General features: G+C 38.0%; 1 protein-coding gene across 1 annotated transcript in view; it reads right to left on the minus strand.

Moving 5' to 3' along the window:
• Positions 1-8,159: 8,159 nt before the first annotated feature.
• LOC106879323 (valine--tRNA ligase) overlaps positions 8,160-22,805 on the minus strand; it is a 33,651-nt gene continuing 19,005 nt past the window's right edge. The window contains exons 15-26 of the mRNA XM_014928831.2: positions 20,853-20,955; positions 20,021-20,091; positions 18,604-18,729; positions 17,773-17,877; positions 16,734-16,881; positions 16,285-16,412; positions 14,089-14,244; positions 12,799-13,005; positions 11,369-11,480; positions 10,392-10,573; positions 9,727-9,867; positions 8,160-8,429 (exon numbers count right to left, since the gene is read on the minus strand). Of these exons, the coding sequence (XP_014784317.1) occupies positions 8,358-8,429; positions 9,727-9,867; positions 10,392-10,573; positions 11,369-11,480; positions 12,799-13,005; positions 14,089-14,244; positions 16,285-16,412; positions 16,734-16,881; positions 17,773-17,877; positions 18,604-18,729; positions 20,021-20,091; positions 20,853-20,955 (1,551 nt within the window). The 3' untranslated portion in view covers positions 8,160-8,357. The remainder of the gene's footprint in view (positions 8,430-9,726; positions 9,868-10,391; positions 10,574-11,368; positions 11,481-12,798; positions 13,006-14,088; positions 14,245-16,284; positions 16,413-16,733; positions 16,882-17,772; positions 17,878-18,603; positions 18,730-20,020; positions 20,092-20,852; positions 20,956-22,805) is intronic.

The raw sequence follows: 22,805 nt of genomic DNA on the forward strand, positions 1-22,805 counted from the left end.
GCTGAAAACAATATTTTCTTTTATTGCATCTTGAATATTTCAATGAAACTGTGGAAAAAAAAGCCATAAATTTATGTATTTGGTTAACTGAACTGTTGTAATGAACAAACAAGGGGATCTTTATGATAAATTGTATATTATGATAGTTGTCAGACCAATAAATAGGTTATGTTAACTACACATATCGTTATATATCTTACCTTATTCACATGACCAACACTGAAAAGAAAGCCTTCAGTATGTAACAACAAAAAGTTTCTGTTGTTGCCCTCATTGTTAGAAATGAGCTTAAAATCTCACACAAATCCCACACACAGCATAATCATTGTCATCTTCATCATCATCATTTAATGTCCATTTTCCATGCTGGCATGGGTTGGACAGTTTGACAGGAGCCACATCAAGTTCCATTGTCTGTTTTGGCACGGTTTCTACAACTGGATGCCCTTCCTAATGCCAACCACTTTACAGAGTGTACTGGGTACTTTTTATGTGGTGCCAGCACTGGTACTTTTTATGTGGCTCCCGGCATCATTGCTTTTTAGGTGGCACTAACACCAGTGCTTTTAATGTGGTGCCATTACCTGTGCCTTTTATGAGGCAACATCACCAATGCTTTTTATGTGATACCAGTACTGATAGGGTCACCAAATACTTTGCAAGACAATATCCCCTCAACTGGGAGTGGGGAGTAATATTGAGTCCAGCCCAAATATTTTTCCTGTTTTCTGTTCAAACTGGCCTAATCTAGCCTCTCACACCAACCCTACAATCAGCATCATCATCATCATCATCGTTTAACGTCCGCTTTCCATGCTAGCATGGGTTGGACGATTTGACTGAGGACTGGTGAAACCAGATGGCTACACCAGGCTCCAATCTGATTTGGCAGAGTTTCTACAGCTGGATGCCCTTCCTAATGCCGACCACTCAGAGAGTGTAGTGGGTGCTTTTACGTGTCACCCGCACGAAGGCCAGTCCTAAAAATAAACTATCACATCATTGGAATCTCAAAGCTATGAGATATTGCAAAGTTGAATCAAAACAATGTAAGTTTTGCATTTGGCAGGGTAATCCAAATGTTAATGTAGTCTTAGATACACTAGTATACTATATTTGAAACAAAGACAGGATGGTCACGGTTGGAACACTATTAATCATAGGTTTGCTTGAGTAAGGTTGACCAGGGATAAACATCAGCACCAATGAAGTCTCTATATGGTTATTCTGCTTGCTAGAAAGAGCAACCAAATTATCTCAGATCAGACACCATGGTCTTGGAAAAGGAAAGGACACAACAGATAATGCAGATCTACTTATACATAAAACGATGGGATGGTCGTGGCTGGAATGGTTTTCATCAGAGATCTGCTACGATCATGGCTGATCTGGAGATGTGATGAATAATGACAAGGAAAGAATCACTGGAAAATGTAATCCTAGATATATTAGAAGAAGAAAGAAAAACAGCTGTCACTTGCAAATAAGTAATATTTGCTAATTGTACTTGATGCTTATGTAGGTACGAGTAGACATAAACACTCTAGTAAGGATGTGATAGCTGGAGGGAGCGCTGTGCCAAAAGTCAGTTGGTGTTCATTTTCAGCTGAGTTGACTGGAACAATGGGAAATGAAGTGCTTGCTCAAGGACACAATATATCATTTGGCCAAGGAATCAAACCCATGACCTTATAAGAGAGTATTGTAGTTCGCTTGAAACATTGTGTATTGTTTGTAAAGAATAAAAAATAAAAAGTTTTGAATGGTACAACAATGCACTATAATACAAAAAAATGGACTATATACTTGTTGTAATTTAGTTATCTATAGTCCGAGATGTGGAGGCGCAACGGCCCAGTGGTTAGGGCAGCGAACTCGCGGTCATAGGATCACGGTTTCGATTCCCAGACCGGGCGTTGTGAGTATTTATTGAGCGAAAACACCTAAAGCTCCACAAGGCTCTGGCAGGGGATGGTGGCGAACCCTGTTGTACTCTTCCACCACAACTTTCTCTCACTCTTACTTCCTGTTTCTGTTGTGCCTGTAATTCAAAGGGTCAGCCTTGTCACACTCTGTGTCACGCTGAATATCCCCCAAGAACTACGTTAAGGGTACACGTGTCTGTGGAGTGCTCAACCACTTGCACGTTAATTTCACGAGCAGGCTGTTCCGTTGATCGGGTCAACTGGAACCCTCGACGTCATAAGCGACGGAGTGCCAACCACCATAGTCCGAGATATTTCGGAATACAATTCCTTCTTCAGATCTTCTTAGATGGAGTCTCTGCTATCAACTGTTTACTAACGGCTTTTTTTTTTTTTTTCCGAAAGTGTCTCCCAAACCCGAAATCCTATTCACCAAGCCATATGCTTTATTATGTTTGGTTAAAATTACTGGACAGTCACCTGGGCCTTAACAACAACAACATTAACAATAGAAATTTATAACATGAAAGTTTTGTGGTTGTATGGTTGGGCATTTGAGAAGTTTCTGTTTCTCTACCACCTTTTGAACCTTCATGACTAAATAAGCAAGAATAAATAAAATTGATTAAAAAGTAAATAAAATCCCACGAAAAAGACAACATAATTAACGAGAAGAATATGACAGCTTTCATGGTTTTTATTTATTTATTTATTTTACAACAAAAAATTTCCTCCAGTTTTTCTGTCTTTAACATTTCCTTCATATTGAAAAAATAAGTTTGAATTTCTTCAGGCCTTGCCACATTGATCCTCAGCCCCAGAGTAGTAGTAGTAGTAGTAGTAATAGCAGCAGCAGTAGTAGTAGTAGTAGTAGTAGTAGTAGTAGTAGTAGTAGTAGTAGTCCTTTCTACTATAAGGCCTGAAAGTTAGTTGATTACATCGAACCCAGTATTCAACTGGTACTATTTTATCAACCCTGAAAGATGAAAAGCTAAGTCAACCTTTGAATGAAATTTGAATGCAGAATGTAAAGACAGACAAAATGTCTGGTGCAGTAACAATTCTGCAAGACTCCAGGAGTTCCAACAAAACCTGAGTTAATAATAATAATAATAATAATAATAATAATAATAATAATGATTTCAAATTTTGACACAAGGTCAGCAAGTTTGGGGGAAGGGTGTAAATTGATCATATTGACCTCAGTGCTTGACTGGTACTTATTTTATTGACCACGAAAGAATAAAAGGCAAAGTTGACCTTGGTGGAATTTGAACTCAGAACACAAAGACGGAAGAATTGCCATGAAGCACTTAGCCCTGCATGCTGATTCAGCTAGCTTGCCACCTTAATAATAATAATAATAATAATAATTATAATAATAATAATCCTTTCTACTGGAAGCAAAAGGCCTCAAATTTGGAGGGGGGATGAAGTCGATTAGATCAACCCCAGTGTGTAACTAGTACTTATTTAATCGACCCCGAAAGAATGAAAGGCAAAGTGAGCCTCAGCGGAATTCGAACTCAGGATGTAGTGGCAGACGAAATACCACTAAGTATTTCACTTGGCATGCTAATGATTCTGCCAGCTTGCAATAATAATAATAGTAATAATAATAATAATAATAATAATAATAATAATAATAATAATAATAATAATAATCCTTTCAACTGGAAGCACTAGACCTCAAATTTGGCAGAAATGGATTAAGTCGCTTACATCGACTCCAGTGCATAACTGGTTCTTATTTGACCCCGAAAGGATGAAAGGCAACGTTGACCTCAGCGGAATTTGAACTCAGAACGTAGTGACAGACGAAATACTGCTAAGCATTTTGTCCCCCCCCCCCGGCATGCTAACGATTCTGCCAGCTTGCGGCCTTAATAATAATAATAATAATAATAATAATAATGATGATGATGAGGATGATGACGTTTCTAACGTAGGCACAAAGCTAGAAATTTATGTTAAGGTGATTATACTGACCTCAGTATTTGACTAATATATTATTTTATTGACACTGGAAGGGAGAAGGGTAAAGTTGAACTCTATTATACATGGGAGGTGGAGAATCTGAAGGTGGAAGGAGGGCACGGGTGGTGAAGGACTGAATTAAAAAATTAGGTTGAGTTTACAGTCTTCTACTACCCAAATCCACTAATTTACGCTAACATTCCCTCACCCCCAATTAGCTATGTGTTTAATTAATCTCATGAAATAAATAAATATATAAATGAATTTATATTGTTGTGAGGATTCTTCCCTTTCAATAAACAACTGTATAATATCATCAACAAGGGATCATATAAGAATATTTCCATAAGCTACAGGGACTCATAAACCAGTTAATGAAAGATGGATCAGCTCCTGGAGAGGATGCTAGTCCATCCAAGGTGACATTCCCAAAACACATTGTACCAATTTCCAACAATTAGGTAAACTAATCCTCCTCCTTGGTCACATCTTAAATGATGACGACCACCACCACTATCATTGTGATGTTGGCATGAAACAGATGAATCTGTAGTCTATTGTGTTACCATTCTTTTCTATCCTGCATTATCTTGTCTGTGAGACCCAACAGTCTTAAGTTAAACCTTCCTAGTTTTTCCTATGTTTTTTACTGCCATGCAACCCCCTACTCCCATCCAATAAACTCACAAAACTGTGTTACCTACTAGAAAGACATTGATGTTGTGGCTTGCAAAACCTTTTTTGATTTTCTTCAATAGTTTTGAAGAAAAGATTTTAAAAATAGCAAATATTGAAAGTTTTGATACTAATAGCAAAAGAGTTCTACTTCATTTTGGACTACAAGTGACTTGGCGACCCCACTGTCACTACATAAGAAGCACCCACCCCATTCAGTAAAGTGGTTGGCACTAGGAAGGGCATCCAACTGTAGAAACCATGCCAAAACAGACAATTGGAGCCTGGTGCAGCTCTCTGGTTTGCCAGCTCCTGTCAAACTGCCCAACCAATGCTAGCATCAAAAACGGACATTAAATGATGATGGAGTCCATTTTCTGACTCCAAAGACTCTTCTACAAATCTAAAATAATTTGCTTTTATACCTGTTCTGTAGACTATTATTTTGACATTCCATACAGCAAGACTCATCCTCATCCTGATTCTAATGTCCACTTATCCATGTTTGCATGTGTTAGACAGACTTTGTTGAGGTAGATTTTCTACAGCTGGATGCTCTTCCTGTCACCAACCCTTACCTGTTTCCAAGCAAGGAGGATTGAAAATGAGGGACATCACTTGTATGGCAGTGACAATCATTTTACAACCACCACCTTACATCAAGACAATGGATGTCTTTTATCTATTACTTGTTTCAGCCATTAGACTCCAGCCATGCAGGTCCTCCACCTTCTAAAGATTTTTAAGCCTTGGACTCATTCTATCAGTTTCATTTGCCAAACTGCTAAGTTATAGCAACATAAACAAACCAACACTGGTTGTCAAAGCAGTGGTGGGGGACAGACACACACACCCACACATGATGAGCTTTTTTCAGTTTCCATCTACCAAATCCACTGCACCAGGCTCCAATTGTCTGTTTTGGCATGGTTTCTATGGCTGGATGCCCTTCCTAGCACCAACTATTTTACAGAGTGTGGACTGGGTGCTTCTTATGTAGTGGCAGTGGGGTCACCAAGTCACTTGTAGAAAAAACGAAGTAGAACTCTTTTACTATTAGTATCAAAACTTTCCACTTCTATAGTATAAGACACATGTCCAAAGTACTATGCAGTGGGATTGAACCTGGGACTATGTCATTGAGAAGTGAACTTCTCACCACCCAGCCAGGCCTACTCCTATACATATATTTCAATCATTATTATAATCATTATGAGTTACCATTTATAAATTTTTAACCCATTTAAACCCACCTCTAATCTTATTACCTCTAATGTGTTTCACTTCTCAGGGTCCTTACTAAAATCTAGTGTCCTACCCTGTACACCCACTTTTAATTTCATTATTAGCATAACCTGTTATACCCCCACCCCAGGAGTCTTAACTAAACATTCATGTTCCACTTTGTACAGCTAATGTGAAGATGAAGACCACCACCACCTTCACCACTGCCACCATCATGTTTGAATGAAAATTGTTGGTAAAGTAAAAACTTATTAATTGATTTGTTAATTAAACACTAATAAAGTTTAATAATTTTTTTTTCGTTTTCTATTAGTTCAGTATTTATTAAAAAAAGAAAAGAACAATTTAAAACCTTTTGTTACCATTTTTCTGTTGGGATGCTCTATGTTTCTTTCAATTAATTTTAAGCATAGCAAAGAATTTGGTAAAATAACTTAGTTATCATTAAGATAGTGTTAGGAACATAAATTGTGACTAAGGTTTGGTGTGAGATTTTAATCCAGAACATTTGAAAACAAGACATTTGTACTACAGAACCAGAGGCAGTTTCAGGTGGGTTGGTATCAAAAGGGTTAAGATGATTCCTTTTTTTAAAAAATTATTTGCTGAACAAGAAGCTTGCATGATAAATATTGACCATACAAAAATAACATAAATGCTCATTAAATCTATGAATTCATATGATAAACTGAATCAACCACTGAATTTTGCTGATCAATCAAGCTCATACCCCCACCCCAGGAGTCTTAACTAAACATTCATGTTCCCTTGATCTTTCTCTAGAAAGAGCAGCTTTTATTCCTAACAGGTAGGTGAACTGATGCAATGTAGAATAAAATGCCTTCACAGATAAAGAGTACAATGACCTCAGTGATCATTCTGCTAACAAAGCACTCACACACACACTGGTTATAGTTTACTTCTATTTTATTATCAATTAACTAATTAGCAAGATAATTAATCGGTTACTTATGATCATTCAGATGATAAAAAGAATTTATACTTGCCTTGTTTAACCCTTTTGTTACTAACCTGGCTGAAACCGGCTCTGTAGTACAAATGTTTTGTTTCCATAAGTTTTGAATTAAAATCTTCCACCAAACCTTAGTCGTAATTTATGTTCCTAACACTAGCTTAATGATAACTAAGTCATTTTACTAAATTCTTTGTTATATTTAAAATAATTGAAAGAAACCCAGAGCTTCTCAAAATAAACAAGGTAATGAAAGGGTTAAAGGATTACAGTGAACAATAAACTCTTTTGAATTTATCTATGTGTGTATGTATGTATAACTATATCTGTATATGTATGTATAAATATATCTGTATATGTATGTATAAATATATGATGATGATGGTGTGTGTGAGAATGTATATATGTATGCATTTATTTGTTTAAAACCTCCATTTTCCAATGCTAGCATAGGTAGAGCAGGGGCTTATTTGAGACAGATTTTATTAGCCAGATGGTCTTCTTCTTGCTAATCCTTCCTTGATTTTCAAATAAGGAAGTTTTTTTTTGTTCTTATATCTCACAGGTCCTTAAAAGCATAGAATATTTGCAGAAGTATCAACATTACATCACTGCCATGCTAACACAAGACAAGGAGTGACAAGCAGAGCTATGAAATTTAGTAACATTTGCATGCACACACACATATGTGTGAGTATAATATTTCTTATCTTGGTTGAAGCAGTCACTTTGCTATTCTAGAGTTTGTCCCATGTGTTGACAAGGTCATCAGTTATAACTTGCCACAAGGTATTTTATGCATCGCTCTACTGCTTATTTCTAATATAAGCACAAGGCAAGAAATTTTTTGAGTTAGAATAGAATTGATGAGATCAACCCCTGTATTAAATGCTTTTATTTTATCAACCCCAGAAGAATAAAACTTGGTATTACTTGAACTCAAAATCTAAAGGTACATACCTAATTAACACAAAACATTTTGTCTGGTGCTCCACTGACTCTACAACCTTAAAAGTAAAACGCTAAGTACCAAGACAACAAACACAATCAGTATTACTAATATACATTTGTGAATTATCTACAAAATATCACATAATTTAAAATATGAAGTCCTGAATTATTTGTTGTTGTTTTATCACTCTTTGGTTGTTGTACTTAATTAAACACATCAATATGATAAAAAGTACTTAATTAAACACATCAATATGATAAAAAGTAACCAGGAAATTAAATTTCATAGTTATCCAAGACAAAGCCCAGATAGTTCCTCCTCAACTTATTTCCTTGAAACAGAAGGGAAGTGTTTTTTTTCCTTCATTAATCTTCAGATGTTGTATTGATTAAATCAATGATAATAAATATCATTCGCTTCTTATTTATCTTTATTCTTCACCACAATATTTATAAATATATGTACAGATATGTACATCAACCACTCCCTCGTCTTCTCGGACGTGTAAGTCTACACAGAAATATTTGAATTATTACACGGCCTAATCCAGTTACAAATTAGGGCTGAGCAGGGACAATGTTCTTGATAGATGTTATGCATCTACACCGTTTTAGGGTTCCAGTTTTTCTAAGACGGACACATAGTTCTGAAGCCGGTCAAGTTCAGAGTTGAGGTTTTCAACCTAGGAAAAAAAAAAAAAAAAAGAAAAATCATTATGTACACAGGCAGTGATGGTCACCATTGGAATCTTTATTGTAACAATCACTACCACTACCATCACCACAACCACCATTATATAGTAGCAGCAGCAGCAACAGCAGCTACCACCACAATAGCCATTAACTGCCACCACCACCACCACCACCACCACCACCAAAACCCACCCACCCACCCACCCACCACCAAATAGCAGCCAAATCTCCCTCAAATTACACACTATTAAAGGAAAGACACATTGGATGATGTAGTCCTTGATAAACTATGTCAGAAAAACACAACAAAGAAAAGACAGGGTGTCATTGCTGGAGTGATTTTGTTCAGAGGTTTACTGGATCAAGCCTGACCTGAGGTTAAACTGACCCCTTTTCTCTAACTTTAACTTCTCATCCCATAGCATAAAGTTGCCTCCCACTCAATCAATAGGGATCTTAGTCTTGCAGGCAGCATGGTGACTTCACTAATGCAGGTGCCACAACAAATACACCCAGTCATCATCATCATCATCATTTAACGTCCGCTTTCCATGCTGGCATGGGTTGGACGATTTGACTGAGGACTGGCGAACCAGATGGCTACACCAGGCTCCAATCTGATTTGGCAGAGTTTCTACAGCTGGGTGCCCTTCCTAACGCCAACCACTCCGAGAGTGTAGTGGGTGCTTTTACGTGCCACCGGCACAAGGGCCAGTCAGGTGGTACTGGTAATGGCCACGCTCAAATGATGTTTTTTACGTGCCACCTGTATACACTATAAAGTGGTTGGTGTTAGGAAAGGCATCCAGCTGTAGAAACAATGCCAAAGCAGACGTTGAAATACGATGAAGTCTTTGGACCTGTCAAGCATAAAACCATCTCCCTCTCCTCTGTAGCTCCATTCAGTCAAAGTAGTTCTCAGTCTTGGAGGCTACATGGCAACCTCAGCAGTCTTGGTGCCGCTATAAGATGCACCCAGTACATGTTGTGAAGGGCATCCAGTCATAGAAACCATGCCGAAGCAGACACTGGAGCATGATGTAGTCTCAAGCCACCAACCCATGCCTTGATCAAACATGAATGTTGAATAAGTGATGAATGATGATGTTACTAGCATGTTTACTACATAGCATCACTGTTCCCAGGACAAAAGATAAAGCTAACTTTGATAGAATTTGAACCCTGACCCCATGAAGTACTGAACATTGGTGACTGGTAAGCACTCAAGATGGTTGTCTGGAGAGAATATTGATGCCAGTCGAAATTCAAGAAAGAAACTATACTTACAGCTTTTATCTTCTTTTCATCAACAAGTTCGTTATTTCTCAGATCTCTGTTCATTGAAGCTGCAATTTTCTCCAGTTCTTTCAACACTTTCTCCACCTTTTTAGTGAGTTTGTTCAACTCAATGACAGGATCCACTAAACCCTGGAATAATAATAATAATCATCATATAGGCGCAGGAGTGGCTGTGTGGTTAGTAGCTTGCTTACCAACCACATGGTTCTGGGTTCAGTCCCACTGCATGGCACCTTGGGACTGAACCCAACTTAGCGGTTCGGCAAAAAGAGACCTATAGAATAAGTACTAGGCTTACAAAGAATAAGTCCTGGGGTCGATTTGCTTGACTAAATGTGGTGCCCCAGCATGGCCGCAGTCAAATGACTGAAACAAGTAAAAGAGTATTTCTATTATAGGCACAAGGCCTGAAATTTTGGGAGATGGGGTTAGTTGATTACATCGACTCCAGTACTTAACTGGTTCATTTTTTGTTGACCCCAAAAGGATGAAAGCAAAGTCGACCTCATTGGAATTTGAACTCAAAACGTAAGCACTGACGAAATGCTGCTAAGCATTTTGTCTGGCATACTAACGATTTTGCATAGAGAACAGTACAAAATTATAAAAATGAATATTTTGAGTTGGATGTTGATAACACTAAGAGCACATACCTGAAGACTTAAATGCACTTGGCAAGTGTCAGCTACTGTTTTTGATGATACACAGCCGTGAGGAATATTTAAGATTCCATAGATGAAGTTTACTGAAGCCGATCTTGAGAGTGTGGATATTGGTACAGAGTAATTCTGAGAGAGGCGATCCAGCAGGATTTCATTGGAAGAACTGATGAAAACTAGAGAAAAAAAGGTAAATTGGAATAAATAGTGAGTATCAATTATATCTGGAAGAAAATGGTAATAGAGTGTTCAGGAGTGTTGTTTTAAGGAACTGGTGAAGGTACCAGTGGTAGTGGTGATGGTGATGGCACTGGAAGTAATGGCAGTGGTGGTGATGGTGGTGGTGGTGGTGGTAGTGATGGTAGTGGTGGTGATGGTGGTAATGGTAGTGGTGGTGGTGGTGATGGCAGTCGACATTCCAATCAAACCAAAGAAACTATGCTTCCATTGGTTTCTTTTTTCCCCTTGCTGAGTCTGTGTCAGGCACAGAAGTGTCACTGTTCTTTCAGTTTGGTAAGCACAGATGGGATTTGAACTCAGAATGTACTACACGAGAACAGAGACTACCAGGCATCCTAAGTGACCTTCTAACAATTCCGGTAATCCACTGCTTTGAGCTGATGTTTTATTTATAAACCCTGAATGATGAAAGGCAAAGTTGACCAAAGCAGGATTTGAACTCAGTGTACAGGGTCAGAAGAAATATCCTATCTTTGTCACCTGTGCCTCCTTGTCTTGACATTGTGCCATAGTTATAAACAAAAGTGTCACCATCATACAAGCACTAATTTCTGTCCTGTCTTCCATGAAGAAATATTTTCTTGCTTGGAACCAGGTAAGAATTGGTGACAGGAAAAGCATTGAGTTATAGAAAAATCTGCCTGACCCAAGCAAGCATGGAAAATTGGACATTAAAACGATGATGATGATGATGATGATGATGCCAAGTAAAACTTATCTGAAAAACTTACCGTTTCCTTTAGCTTTGGTCAAGCTAAATTCTTTCCTCAAAAACAATGCCTGACTGCAGAGATCTTGTACAATATTCATGTCTTCTTCAATGAATGGATTTCGCCAGGTAAACTGTCAGAATATGAAAATAAAATAATGAAATAATAAAATAACTTTCGTGTTAAATGCCTATATATATATACATACACATACTGTTGAATAGCAGCCCAGTCAAGATGGTATTTTTTCTTCTCTCACTCATGTTTTTTGCACACATCTACAAAATGACTTTCTAAAATGAAATTCCATTATGCAGCTGATGAGTACATTTTCATTGCACATTTTATGTAGTGTTCTCACTACATGAATAAATGAAGTTTGTACGAAACGTACGTACTGCTATAACCTATTGATTTTTTGTTGCTTTTCTTCAAATATATACACATACATATATATATATATTAACTCTTCGAAATGCTTAGTTTAGAATAGTGGCAGCTGATGAAGGAAATATTCTCTATGTGACCTGTTGGTTTTCTGTGCTCCGTTTATGTTCTGTTTTTCATTTTGTCCACGTTTTTTTGTGACGTCCTGTACCCAGATATGCATCTATATATACATGTAGATATAGGTATGTACATACATGGACGTATATATGCATATACTCACATATTATTTGTATTATATATATATATATATATATATTTCGTATTACACTAAGAAACAGTGCACAGTACCAAAATTTTAGACTAGAGTCAAATATAACAAGCTACTCCAAATCCTTTTGCTAAGTTACAGGGATGAAAACATATCAACACCTGTTGTGAAACAGTGGTGGAGGACAAATGTAGACACAAAGTTACACACACACGACAGGCTTCTTTCAGTTTCCTATTTCTTTATTGCCCACAAGGGGCTAAACATAGAAGGGACAAATAAGGACAGACAAAGGGATTAAGTCGATTACATGTGGTTGGTAAGCAAGCTCCTTACCACACAGCCACACCTGTGCCTATATATATATATATATATATATATACACGACGAGCTTCTTTCAGTTTCCATCCACTAAATCCACTCACAAGGCTTTGGTTGGGCTGAGGCTATAGTAGAAGAAGGCGGCGAACTGGAAGAAACGTTAGCACACCGGTCAAAATGCTTAGCGGTATTTCATCTGCCGTTATGTTCTGAGTTCAAATTCCGCCGAAGTCGACTTTACCTTTCATCCTTTCGGGGTCGATAAATTAAGTACCAGTTACACACTGGTGTCAATGGCTTCTTTCAGTTTCTGTCAACCAAATCTACTGACACAAGGCTTTGAATGCCCCTAAGGCACTTGCTCAAGGTACCACACTGTGGAACTGAACCCGGAGGTTGGGAAGCAAACTTCTTACCAACCACACAGCCACGCTGCCATATCATTGATAAGCTTCAATAAACATGTACTTACATCCTTGGGGTTAGGGTAAGCAGCGCTGCAAACACTGACATCAAAATGGCCGCTTCTTTGCATAAGTTGTTGGTAGAGTTCCTCACTGAGGTAAGGCATGAAAGGACTGATGGCTTTGAGGTAAGTTTCCAGGCAGAAATGTAACACTTGATTCACGGTTTCTTTTTCTTCTTCTGAACCATTCTTTAAAATTGGTTTCACAGATTCCTGAAAAGAAAAATATCAAGTTAACCCCTTTAGATCAAAACTCACCATGGTCCCATGATACATAGTTCATGCTTTAAAGTTATCTCAATAAAAACTTTCCATGAAATTCTATGTTAATTTATGTTCCAAACACAGATTAATAATGACAAAATTATTTTCTTAAATTCTTCGTTATTTACCAGATTAATTGAAACAAAAGCAGTGTAATTTAACAGAAATATGCAAATGAAAGGGTTGATACACAAACTTAGTTCCTATTTCTAGATTGTTACGACGACATATCACTATAATAACATACATTTATAATCATCAGCAGCGTTTCACATCAGTTTTTTCACACTGGCATCAGTAAGAAGATATAACATGGATTAAGAAGTCTCTCCCTTTACTCGTTTCAGTGATTTGACTGTGGCCATGCTGGAGCACTGCCTTTAAGTCGAGCTAATTGACCCCAGGACTTATTCTTTGTAAGCCTAGTACTTATTCTATTGGTCTCTTTTGCCGAACTGCTAAGTTACGGGGACGTAAACACACCAGCATTGGTTGTCAAGCAATGTTGGGGGACAAACACAGACAGACAAACATATACACACACATACATATATATATACATATATACGACGGGCTTCTTTCAGTTTCCGTCTACCAAATCCACTCACAAGGCTTTGGTCGGCCTGAGGCTATAGTAGAAGACACTTGCCCAAGGTGCCATGCAGTGGGACTGAACTTGGAACCATGTGGTTCGTAAGCAAGCTATTTACCACACAGCCACTCCTATGCCTATAGTCTAAAGAATTTCTCAAACAATTTCTATCTATTTTAGTAAATAAACACAAATTTCAGGATATTTTAGCAAATAAATACAAAATTTCTGGGTATTTTAAGAAATAAATACAAATTCCTGTGTATTTTAGTGAATAATATTACAAATTTCTGGGGATCTTAGCTAATAAATATAAGACAAGTTAAAATTTTCCACAAATAACATAAAGAAGTTTGTTTTGTTGACAAAAACAAAAAAACAAATTTAAAAACAGCAACAATAAAACAAAACATCCCCCAAAAAACTCCAAAAGCTCTTACCAAATAAATATCACAGAAATTCTGAATCCAGAACTTGCGTAAGGAATTGGTAACTAACTGTAGATCATAATTGCGGAATTTTGGGTCACAGTAGTGTGTTGTTTCAGTGAGAACACTGAGGATCCATTTATCAATAGCAGATTCATGACCAGACAGCTAAAAAGGGAAAGTGTGAGAGAAGAGATGGAGTTTAAGAACAGACTGTAAAAAAGAAAACAGAACAGAGCTAAAAAAACACATGTGCGATTATGAAGCAATAGTGAAGACTATACTATAGTTCAGCTGATGAAGACTAAGAGCCAGAAATGTTTGGAATTGTCTCCCTTGCTTGCCCAACCAAAGAATAATGTTAGTTAAGACCTAATATATATTTTCTCCATCATCACAATATTTATCTCTAATGTGACAACATTCAACAATGTGTTCTTTTCCTTTTATAACAATAGAATGTAATTTGAGGAAGATTTAGCTGCTATTTCCAACAATATTAGCAACAGTTTAAATACTTCCTTGTCAGCTTGTATTGATTTGTTATATCAATGATCAATTATAGAACATAGGGCTTGGGATAGGTAAAATCATTAGGGAGTTAGAAAAAATGCCTTGTGATATTTCTTCTAGCTCTTAAGGCGGCAAAGCTGGCAAAATCGTTAGCATGCCGGGCAAAATGCTTTGTCTGTCTTCTAAGTTTAAATTCTACTGAGGTTGACTCTTCCTTTCATCCTTTCAGGGTTGATAAAATAAGTACCAGCCAAGCACCAGGGTTGATGTAATCGACGACCACCCCCTCCCCTCACATTTCAGGCTTTGCACCTATAATAGGAAGGAATATTTCTTCTAGTGAGCATCCCGAGTTCAAAATCCAACTGAAGTTATTTTTTTCCTTCATCTCAACAGGATTGATAAAATAAAGCACAGTCAAGTGCTGGGGTTGATAGTACAAACTAACCCCTTCCTTTTCAAAATTGCTGGCCTAATTCCAAAATTTGATACAATTATTGACTACTAGCAGTAATACCCGTTGTTGATCGGGTAATTACTTTTATTCTTTCTCGGGAACCATATTCACAGTATTATTATACACATAGATTTTCTCCTCCTGCATGTGTGTAAAAAAAACATGTAATAACTGAAGTAGAAAAAAGATCAATTTCATACGCGAACTTCTGTTTGTTTATCATATGACAATAATACGGGAATTGTATGTGTTGTTTTATATATCAATACAGTCATCATCATCATCATCATCGTTTAACGTCTGCTTTCCATGCTAGCATGGGTAGGACAATTTGACTAAGGACTGGTGAACCAGATGGCTGCACCAGGCTCCAATCTGATTTGGCAAAGTTTCTACAGCTGGATGCCCTTCCTAACGCCAACCACTCCGTGAGTGTAGTGGGTGCTTTTTACTCATGTTATTTAAATATCCTTGAAACCATGTGTGTGACTGAAACAGTTAAGCTGGAGGACTGCAGCAAGTTCCAGTCTGATTTGGCATGGTTTCTACAGCTGGATGCCCTTCCCCACACCAACCTCTCCAAGTGTGCAATCGGTGCTTTTTATGTGCCACCAGCACAGGTGCCAGTTACGTTACACTGGCACTGGCCACAACTATGATTTCACTTGGCTTGATGAGTCTTCTCAAGCATGGCATATCGCCAAAGGTCTTGGTCATTTATCATCTCTGTGAGGCCCAATGTTTGAAAAGTGCTTTTTACCTGCCACCAGCACGGGTGCCTGTTATGTGGCACTGGCATTGGCCATGACTACGATTTCATTTGGCACGTAAAATACACCATTTTGAGCGTGGCCGTTGCCAGTACCGCCTGACTGGCCTTCGTGCCGGTGGCACGTAAAAGCACCCACTACACTCTCGGAGTGGTTGGCATTAGTTAGGAAGGGCATCCAGCTGTAGAAACTCTGCCAAATCAGACTGGAGCCTGGTGTAGCCACCTGGTTCACCAGTCCTCAGTCAAATCATCCAACCCATGCTAGCATGGAAAGCGGACATGAAACGATGATGATGATGATGATGATGGGTTTTCTCAAGCATGACACATCACCAAAGGTCTCAGTCACTTTCATTCAAAACAAGTTTGAATAAATAAGCATTACAATTGACGAAGAGCAATCTGAGTGCTAAAGAGGTGACCACTGTGCCTGTGTTGAGAGGAAACTCAAAACAATCATACTTACTGCGAACGGTCGCTTGGGAGTGAAAGAATCTTCTTGGTTGAGGTGAATGAATCTTGAAGCTTGCCATATTTTATTACAAAAGAATTTTGAACTTTTGATATGGTCCATTTGAATGTTGATGGTTTGCACTAGAACAAAAGAAAAAAAAAGAGAGAAAAAAAAAACTCCAGTTGCAATATGTATTTTTTACATTGCCACAAATCTACAAATTTAGGGTGAAGGAGTAGGGAGTCTATTAATGATGGGTAGGGGACATTTTGGCACAGTCCTTTTGGTGCTGCCTATTTGGTGACACTGACTTATTTGATATCAGACATTTTAATAATGCTGCCATTGCCACCATCATCATTTAGGTCCATTTTCCATGCTGGCATTGGTTGGACAATTTGACTGGAGCTGGCAAAACAAAAAATGGTTAAGGACAACTGAGATAAAAGAATGTAACTTACATTTGAAATTATAAGAACAAAGCGTGAATCTAAGAGCATCAGCGCCACACTGTGGAATACCATGTGGGAAGTTTTTGTGTTGCTCTTTTTTACAATGTTCAATTTCCTTTTGGTCAAGAACACTACTGTCCAGTTGGTTCTGAAGGTCCTGTAAAGGCGAGAGAAGACAATCTCAATACATACGTCTAGAGAGAAACAAAGCCATGCTAGTTACAAAAAAAACAAAAACAAAAAAACAATAAGCTTCTTTTGGCATCTTTTTGAATTCCATATGTGTAACAGTTGTGGACATGCTTACAAAATCAAAGAACAACACAGCACCCATGGATTTTGGAAACATTTTTTTTTTATGCTTACAATTGCTGAAGCATGGAATAAACTATCTGCATCAGTTGTTAGCCGTTGGGACACTAAATCCTTCAAAACTTCCATGCTTCCTGAAATTCACCAACAGTACACCTGATGTCCCCCCATTCCCGGTTGTTTTTCTTCCTTTCTCTCTTTTTTGTTTAGACTTTTTCACTGTTCACTTCCTGTGCATATTCTATGTATTGTTCTTGCAGTTTCGGTTACTTTTTCTGATGATTTTCAGCGCACCTGATCACTGTATACAATAAGTTCATCATCAACATTATTATTATTATTATTATTATTATTATCATTATTATTATTATTGACTGAAACAAGTAAAAGAGAGAGTATATGAAAACTCACAGCTTATTTTGCTGGGTATGATGGAAAGTGTCAGCTGTCCACAGCCAGCAGACTAAGGTGACACTTGATTACTGGTCATGCTTCAAGAACTCAACGGAAAATTCTTGCAGTTCCAAGCAGTGCTGATTTTTGTAGGTGTTCTACCTCCACATTTGCACCGATCTTCTTCAGCCATGTTGGTAGTTGGGTGGTAATACTTCCAAGTGCGCCAATTACTATTGGTATCACGTCTACTCTCTTCATTGACCCCAACCTTTGTAATACCCACTTTAAATCGTCATTATCATTATTAAGAGAAAAAAGACCAGACTTTAGAAAAGTTTACCTTTAAGGATGCACCATAAATGACATTCAATGGATCGATCACATTTCCTTGAGATTTACTCATCTTTCTACCTTCGGAGTCTCGGATAATTCCATGCAATAAAATCTGCCAATATACACAAAGGAGAAAAATAACAACACAGATTCCATTGTGCACATAACAGAGAAAATTCACCCCCTTCTTACTTTTCCTCAATATATTCCAGAATATTCATCTTTTACTTGATTCAGTTATTAGACTGTGGCCATGCTGGAGTACCACCTTGAAAACTTTTAGTTAAATGAATCAACCCCAGTCTATTACAGTTTTTTAAAGCCTTGTACTTATTCTATCATTTTGTCAAGCAGTGGACATACACACTAACACACACATATGCATATCATCATCATCATCATCATCATCATCATTTAACCCTTTCGTTACCCTAGTTATTTTGAGATGCTCTGTGTTTCTTTTTCAATTACTTTCATGCCGGTGGCACGTAAAAGCACCCACTACACTCTCGGAGTGGTTGGTGTTAGGAAGGGCATCCAGCTGTAGAAACCCTGCCAAATCAGATTAGAGCCTGGTGCAGTCTGCCGGTCCTCAGTCAAATCGTCCAACCTGTGCTAGCATGGAAAGCGGACATTAAACGATGATGATGTATAAATAGACATGGTTGTAGATGACTCCAAAGAGGAGGAATAGAAGATGAAGAAGACGAATAGACGATGAAGAAATATAAGAAGAAAAGACATAGAATAAAAAGAAGGAAGGTGGAAAAGTAGGAGAAGGCAGAGAATAAAAATAAGGTAATAAACCAAAAAAAAATGATATTTAGTATAGACTGACCTTATCGAAAGGTAACTGTCCTGTTAACTTCTGTCCCAGCATAACCATTCTGGCCACCCAGAAGAACAAGATATCACTGCCAGTCTCAAGAAGGTCGGTTGGGTAGAAAGATTCATAGTCAATTGTCTTCAGTAGATAAAATAAAAAGGAAATAAAGACATAATATTAACATTATGAATGTCAATAAGAAGAAATAGTATGAACCATAGAACTTATACAAACTCACGAAATTTACTGAATCATCATTGCTGATACATAGCATCACTATCAGTTATCTCAGACTGAGTTTTATACATGTGTGTGTGAGAGAGAGAATGAGTGAATGTATGTGTGTCTGTGTGGGTAAGACAGACAGAGTGAGTGAATGTGTATGTGTATGAAGAGAGAAAGTGTGTGTGTGTATGAGTGTTTTATAGTTACGCATGTTTGCGTGGTTGAGAAGTTCACTTCACAACCACAGGGTTTGAAGTTTAGCTCCACTTTGTGGCATGCAAGGTAAGTGCCTTTTACTGTAACCCATGGCTGACCAATGCATTGTGAGTGAATTTGTTTAATGAAATCTGTACAAAACCCCTTGTGTGTGTATGCATATACATATATATATATATAAATCATTTTCATGATCATTTAATGTCATTTTTCCATGCTGGCATGGGTTGGCGGGTTTGACAGGAGTTGGCAAACTGGAGAGCTGCACCAGACTGGATGAAAATAAAAACATCATCATCATCATTTAACATGTTTTCCATGCTGTTATAGGTTCAACAATTTGGCAGGAGCCACACTGGGTTCCATAGTCTGTTTTGGCATGGTTTCTACAGTTGGATACCCTTCCTAATGCAGCACCTGTGCTGGTGGCACGTGTAGAACATCTTTTGAATGTTGGGCCTCACGAAGGCAAGGTAGCTGAGTTGTTTTTGAGTGTTGGACCTCACGGAGGCAATGACCAAGGCCTTTGGCCTTATATCTTGTTTGACAAGAAGACTCATCAAGCTGAGCAAAGTTGCAATTGTGGCAGATACCAGTGGCACATAAAAGCATCCATTACACTCTTGGAGTGGCTAGTGTTAGGAAGGGCATCCAGCCATAGAAAACCATACCAAATCAGGTTGGAGTCTGGTGCAGCCTTCCAGCGTGCCAGCCCAGTCAAACCGTCCAACCCATGCCAGCATGGACAACGGATGCTAAATAATGATGATGATGATATATATATATATGGGTTTCTTTCAGTTTCCATCTATCAAATCCATTCAAAAGCCTTTAGTTGATTTGGAACTTTAATAAAAGACACATGCCCAAGGTTTCACACAGTGGGACTGAACCTAAAGCCACGTGGTTGGCAAGCAAACTTCTTAATCACACAGCCATGCCTGAACATAAAAGCAAAAATTAAAATTAATATTAAAAAAATGCCTACTTTTTCTGGCCATCCAAATACTGAAAATGGAAGCAATGCTGATGAAAACCAAGTATCCAAGACATCTTCATCTGGGAAAATAAAAAATGAAATTGGTTTAATTCTTACTCTTTGAGAGAATAGATAATAAGTCGTAGGTTTTCTCTTTATATTTTCCAGCATAGAAAGGTGGCAAACTGGCAGAAGCATTAGCATGCCAGGTGAAATGCTTAGCGGTATTTTATCTGCCGCTACATTACGAGTTCAAATTCCACTGAGGTTGACTTTACCTTCCATCCTTTCAGGGTTGATAAAATAAGCACCAGTTGAATACTGGGGGTTGATGTGATCAACTTAACCCTTCCCTGAAACTGCTGGCCTTGTACCAAAATTTGTAACTAATATAACATCAGTAATTAAGGTGGGGAGCTGGCAGAATCGTTAGCACACCGGGTGAATTGGTTAGCAGGGTTTTTTGTCTGTCTTTACGTTCTGAGTTCAAATACCACCAAAGTCGACTTTGCCTTTCATCCTTTTGGGGTCGATAAATTAAGCACCAGTGAAACACTGGAGTCGATGTAATCGACTAGTCCCCTCCCCACAAATTTAAAGCCTTGTGCCTTTAGTAGAAAGGATATATTTTCCAGCATATAAGTCCAATTTTTCAGGCCAAAATTTACAGCCAAAAAAGGTAGGTCAATTTATACACCAAGATGACTTTGTGAAATGCAACAGGATTTGGAAAGATTGGGATGATGTTTCAGTGTTTCCACACCATGTCTACATTATATACTATGTCGACTTGAAGGCTGGAAAATATGGTATAATATGATAAAGCAAGTAAAAAGATTACCTTGTTTAAGAGTTATCTGTTCTTTGGGAACAGATAATTTCTCACTGGCTTTAGCTAGAGCTTCCTCTTGGTTTCTGGCACTAACCCATATTCCAGTGGAACTCTTAATATATATATAAAAAAAAGAAAACGAAAATAAAAATTAACCCACTTTTCTTTTAAATAAATTTTATGACAAATTTCAAAACATATTTAGCATAACACATAACCGATATAAATTAACTTTGCATTCTATGTTATAAAATTCTAGAGTTGCAAACCTATACAAATGTGCTACAAAACTGCCTGGAGTCAGAATATCATCACCATCATTTTACACACCTTTTCCATGCTGATATGGGTTGGACGGTTTGACAAGATTCAATGAGTCAGAGGAAGAGGACCATGTCTTGTTCGAACATTTTACTTTCGTATAATTTCTATGATCTCCTAACACCAACTACTTTACCAAATGTATTGGGTGCATTTTTCTGGCACCAACACTACAGGGGTTGTCTTGCTCCCAAGCAATACTAAAGAATCCTCTTAACTCCACATTGTCTTTTGCTAATTTACTAACCACTTTATAAAGTGTACTAAGAGCTTTTTATGTGGCACTAGTAATAATGAGAAGGAAGAGGAGGAGGTGACAGTGGTAGTCGTCGTCGTCATTTAATGTCCATTTTCCATCCTGGCATTAGTTTAATGGTTTGACAGGAGCTGGCAAGACCGGGAACCACACCAAGCTCCATTGTCTGTTTTGGAATGGTTTCTACAGCTGGAGGCCCTTCCTAATGCCAACCACTTTACAAAGTGTACTAAGAGCTTTTTTTTATGTGGCAGTAATAATAGTGAGGAGAAAAAGGAGGAGGTGATAGCAGTAGTCATCATTGTCATTTAATGTCCATTTTCCATCCTGGCATTGGTTGGACAATTTGACGGTGTACTGGCTGCTTTTTATGCAGCACCAACATCACTGCTTTTTACATGGCACCGGCACCATTGCATTTTGCCATATAAAAATATATGTCTGATTATTTTTCACATCTTTATCTTTTACTTTTCCCCAGTCATTGTACTGCAGTCATGGCAGGACACAATCTTGAAGGGTTTTAGTTGAACAAGTGGACTACAGCACTTATTTTTAAAAGTCTGGTACTTATTCTATTGGTCTCTTTTGCTGAACTGCTAGGTTATGAGGATGTAGACAAACCAACATCAATGTCTTGTAAATGAATTTGGTAGATGGAAACTGAAAAGAAGTCCATTGCATGTGCGTGTGTGTGTGTTTGTGCAAATGTGCATGTGAGTGAGTCCTCATCATCATCATCATCATCATCATCATCATTTAATATCTATATTTCATGATGGCATGGGTTGGACAGTTTTACAAAGATCTGATAAGACAAGGACTGCATTGTGCTCCGGTATCTGCTTTGGCATGGTTTTTTTACAGTTGGATACCTTTCCTAATGTACTGGGTGCCTATTTTGCGCCACTGGTACTATTGAGGTCACCGTGTCACTTGCAAGTCAACAAGCTCAGGAAGGGAGGATGTTGCCTCCGCATGCTAGATGGGGGTTAAGGTATGAGGGAAGAGGTTGGAGTAGAGCAGGTTCTTGTTGTAAAGGAGCTACATGGCTACTCACATTCAGGAGAGAGAGAGGGAGTGAGAATGAATTAAAGGTATCTCCAAGGAAACAGACAGTGGTGACAAGGTGTCTGTGTGGCACCTTAGGTAGCAGGAATAGTAGTGGGAGGAGCGAGGGGGTTGTAAGGAGGGTGCAAGGGGGAAGAAGGATAGGGAGTGTGTGCACATTTGTGCCCTTGTCTGACTGTCATAATACAAGCAATATCATTCATTTCCAATATTCTGCGAAAACATATTTGATTGTGGAGAAATATTACTTTACTTCAAACCAGGTGATGGTTGGCAACAGGAAGGGTCTCTGGCCATAGAAAATCTGTCTCAAT

The sequence above is a fragment of the Octopus bimaculoides genome, chromosome 1 (assembly GCF_046866305.1).
Source record: "Octopus bimaculoides isolate indiv1 chromosome 1, ASM4686630v1, whole genome shotgun sequence".
NCBI classification, from domain to species: domain Eukaryota; kingdom Metazoa; phylum Mollusca; class Cephalopoda; order Octopoda; family Octopodidae; genus Octopus; species Octopus bimaculoides.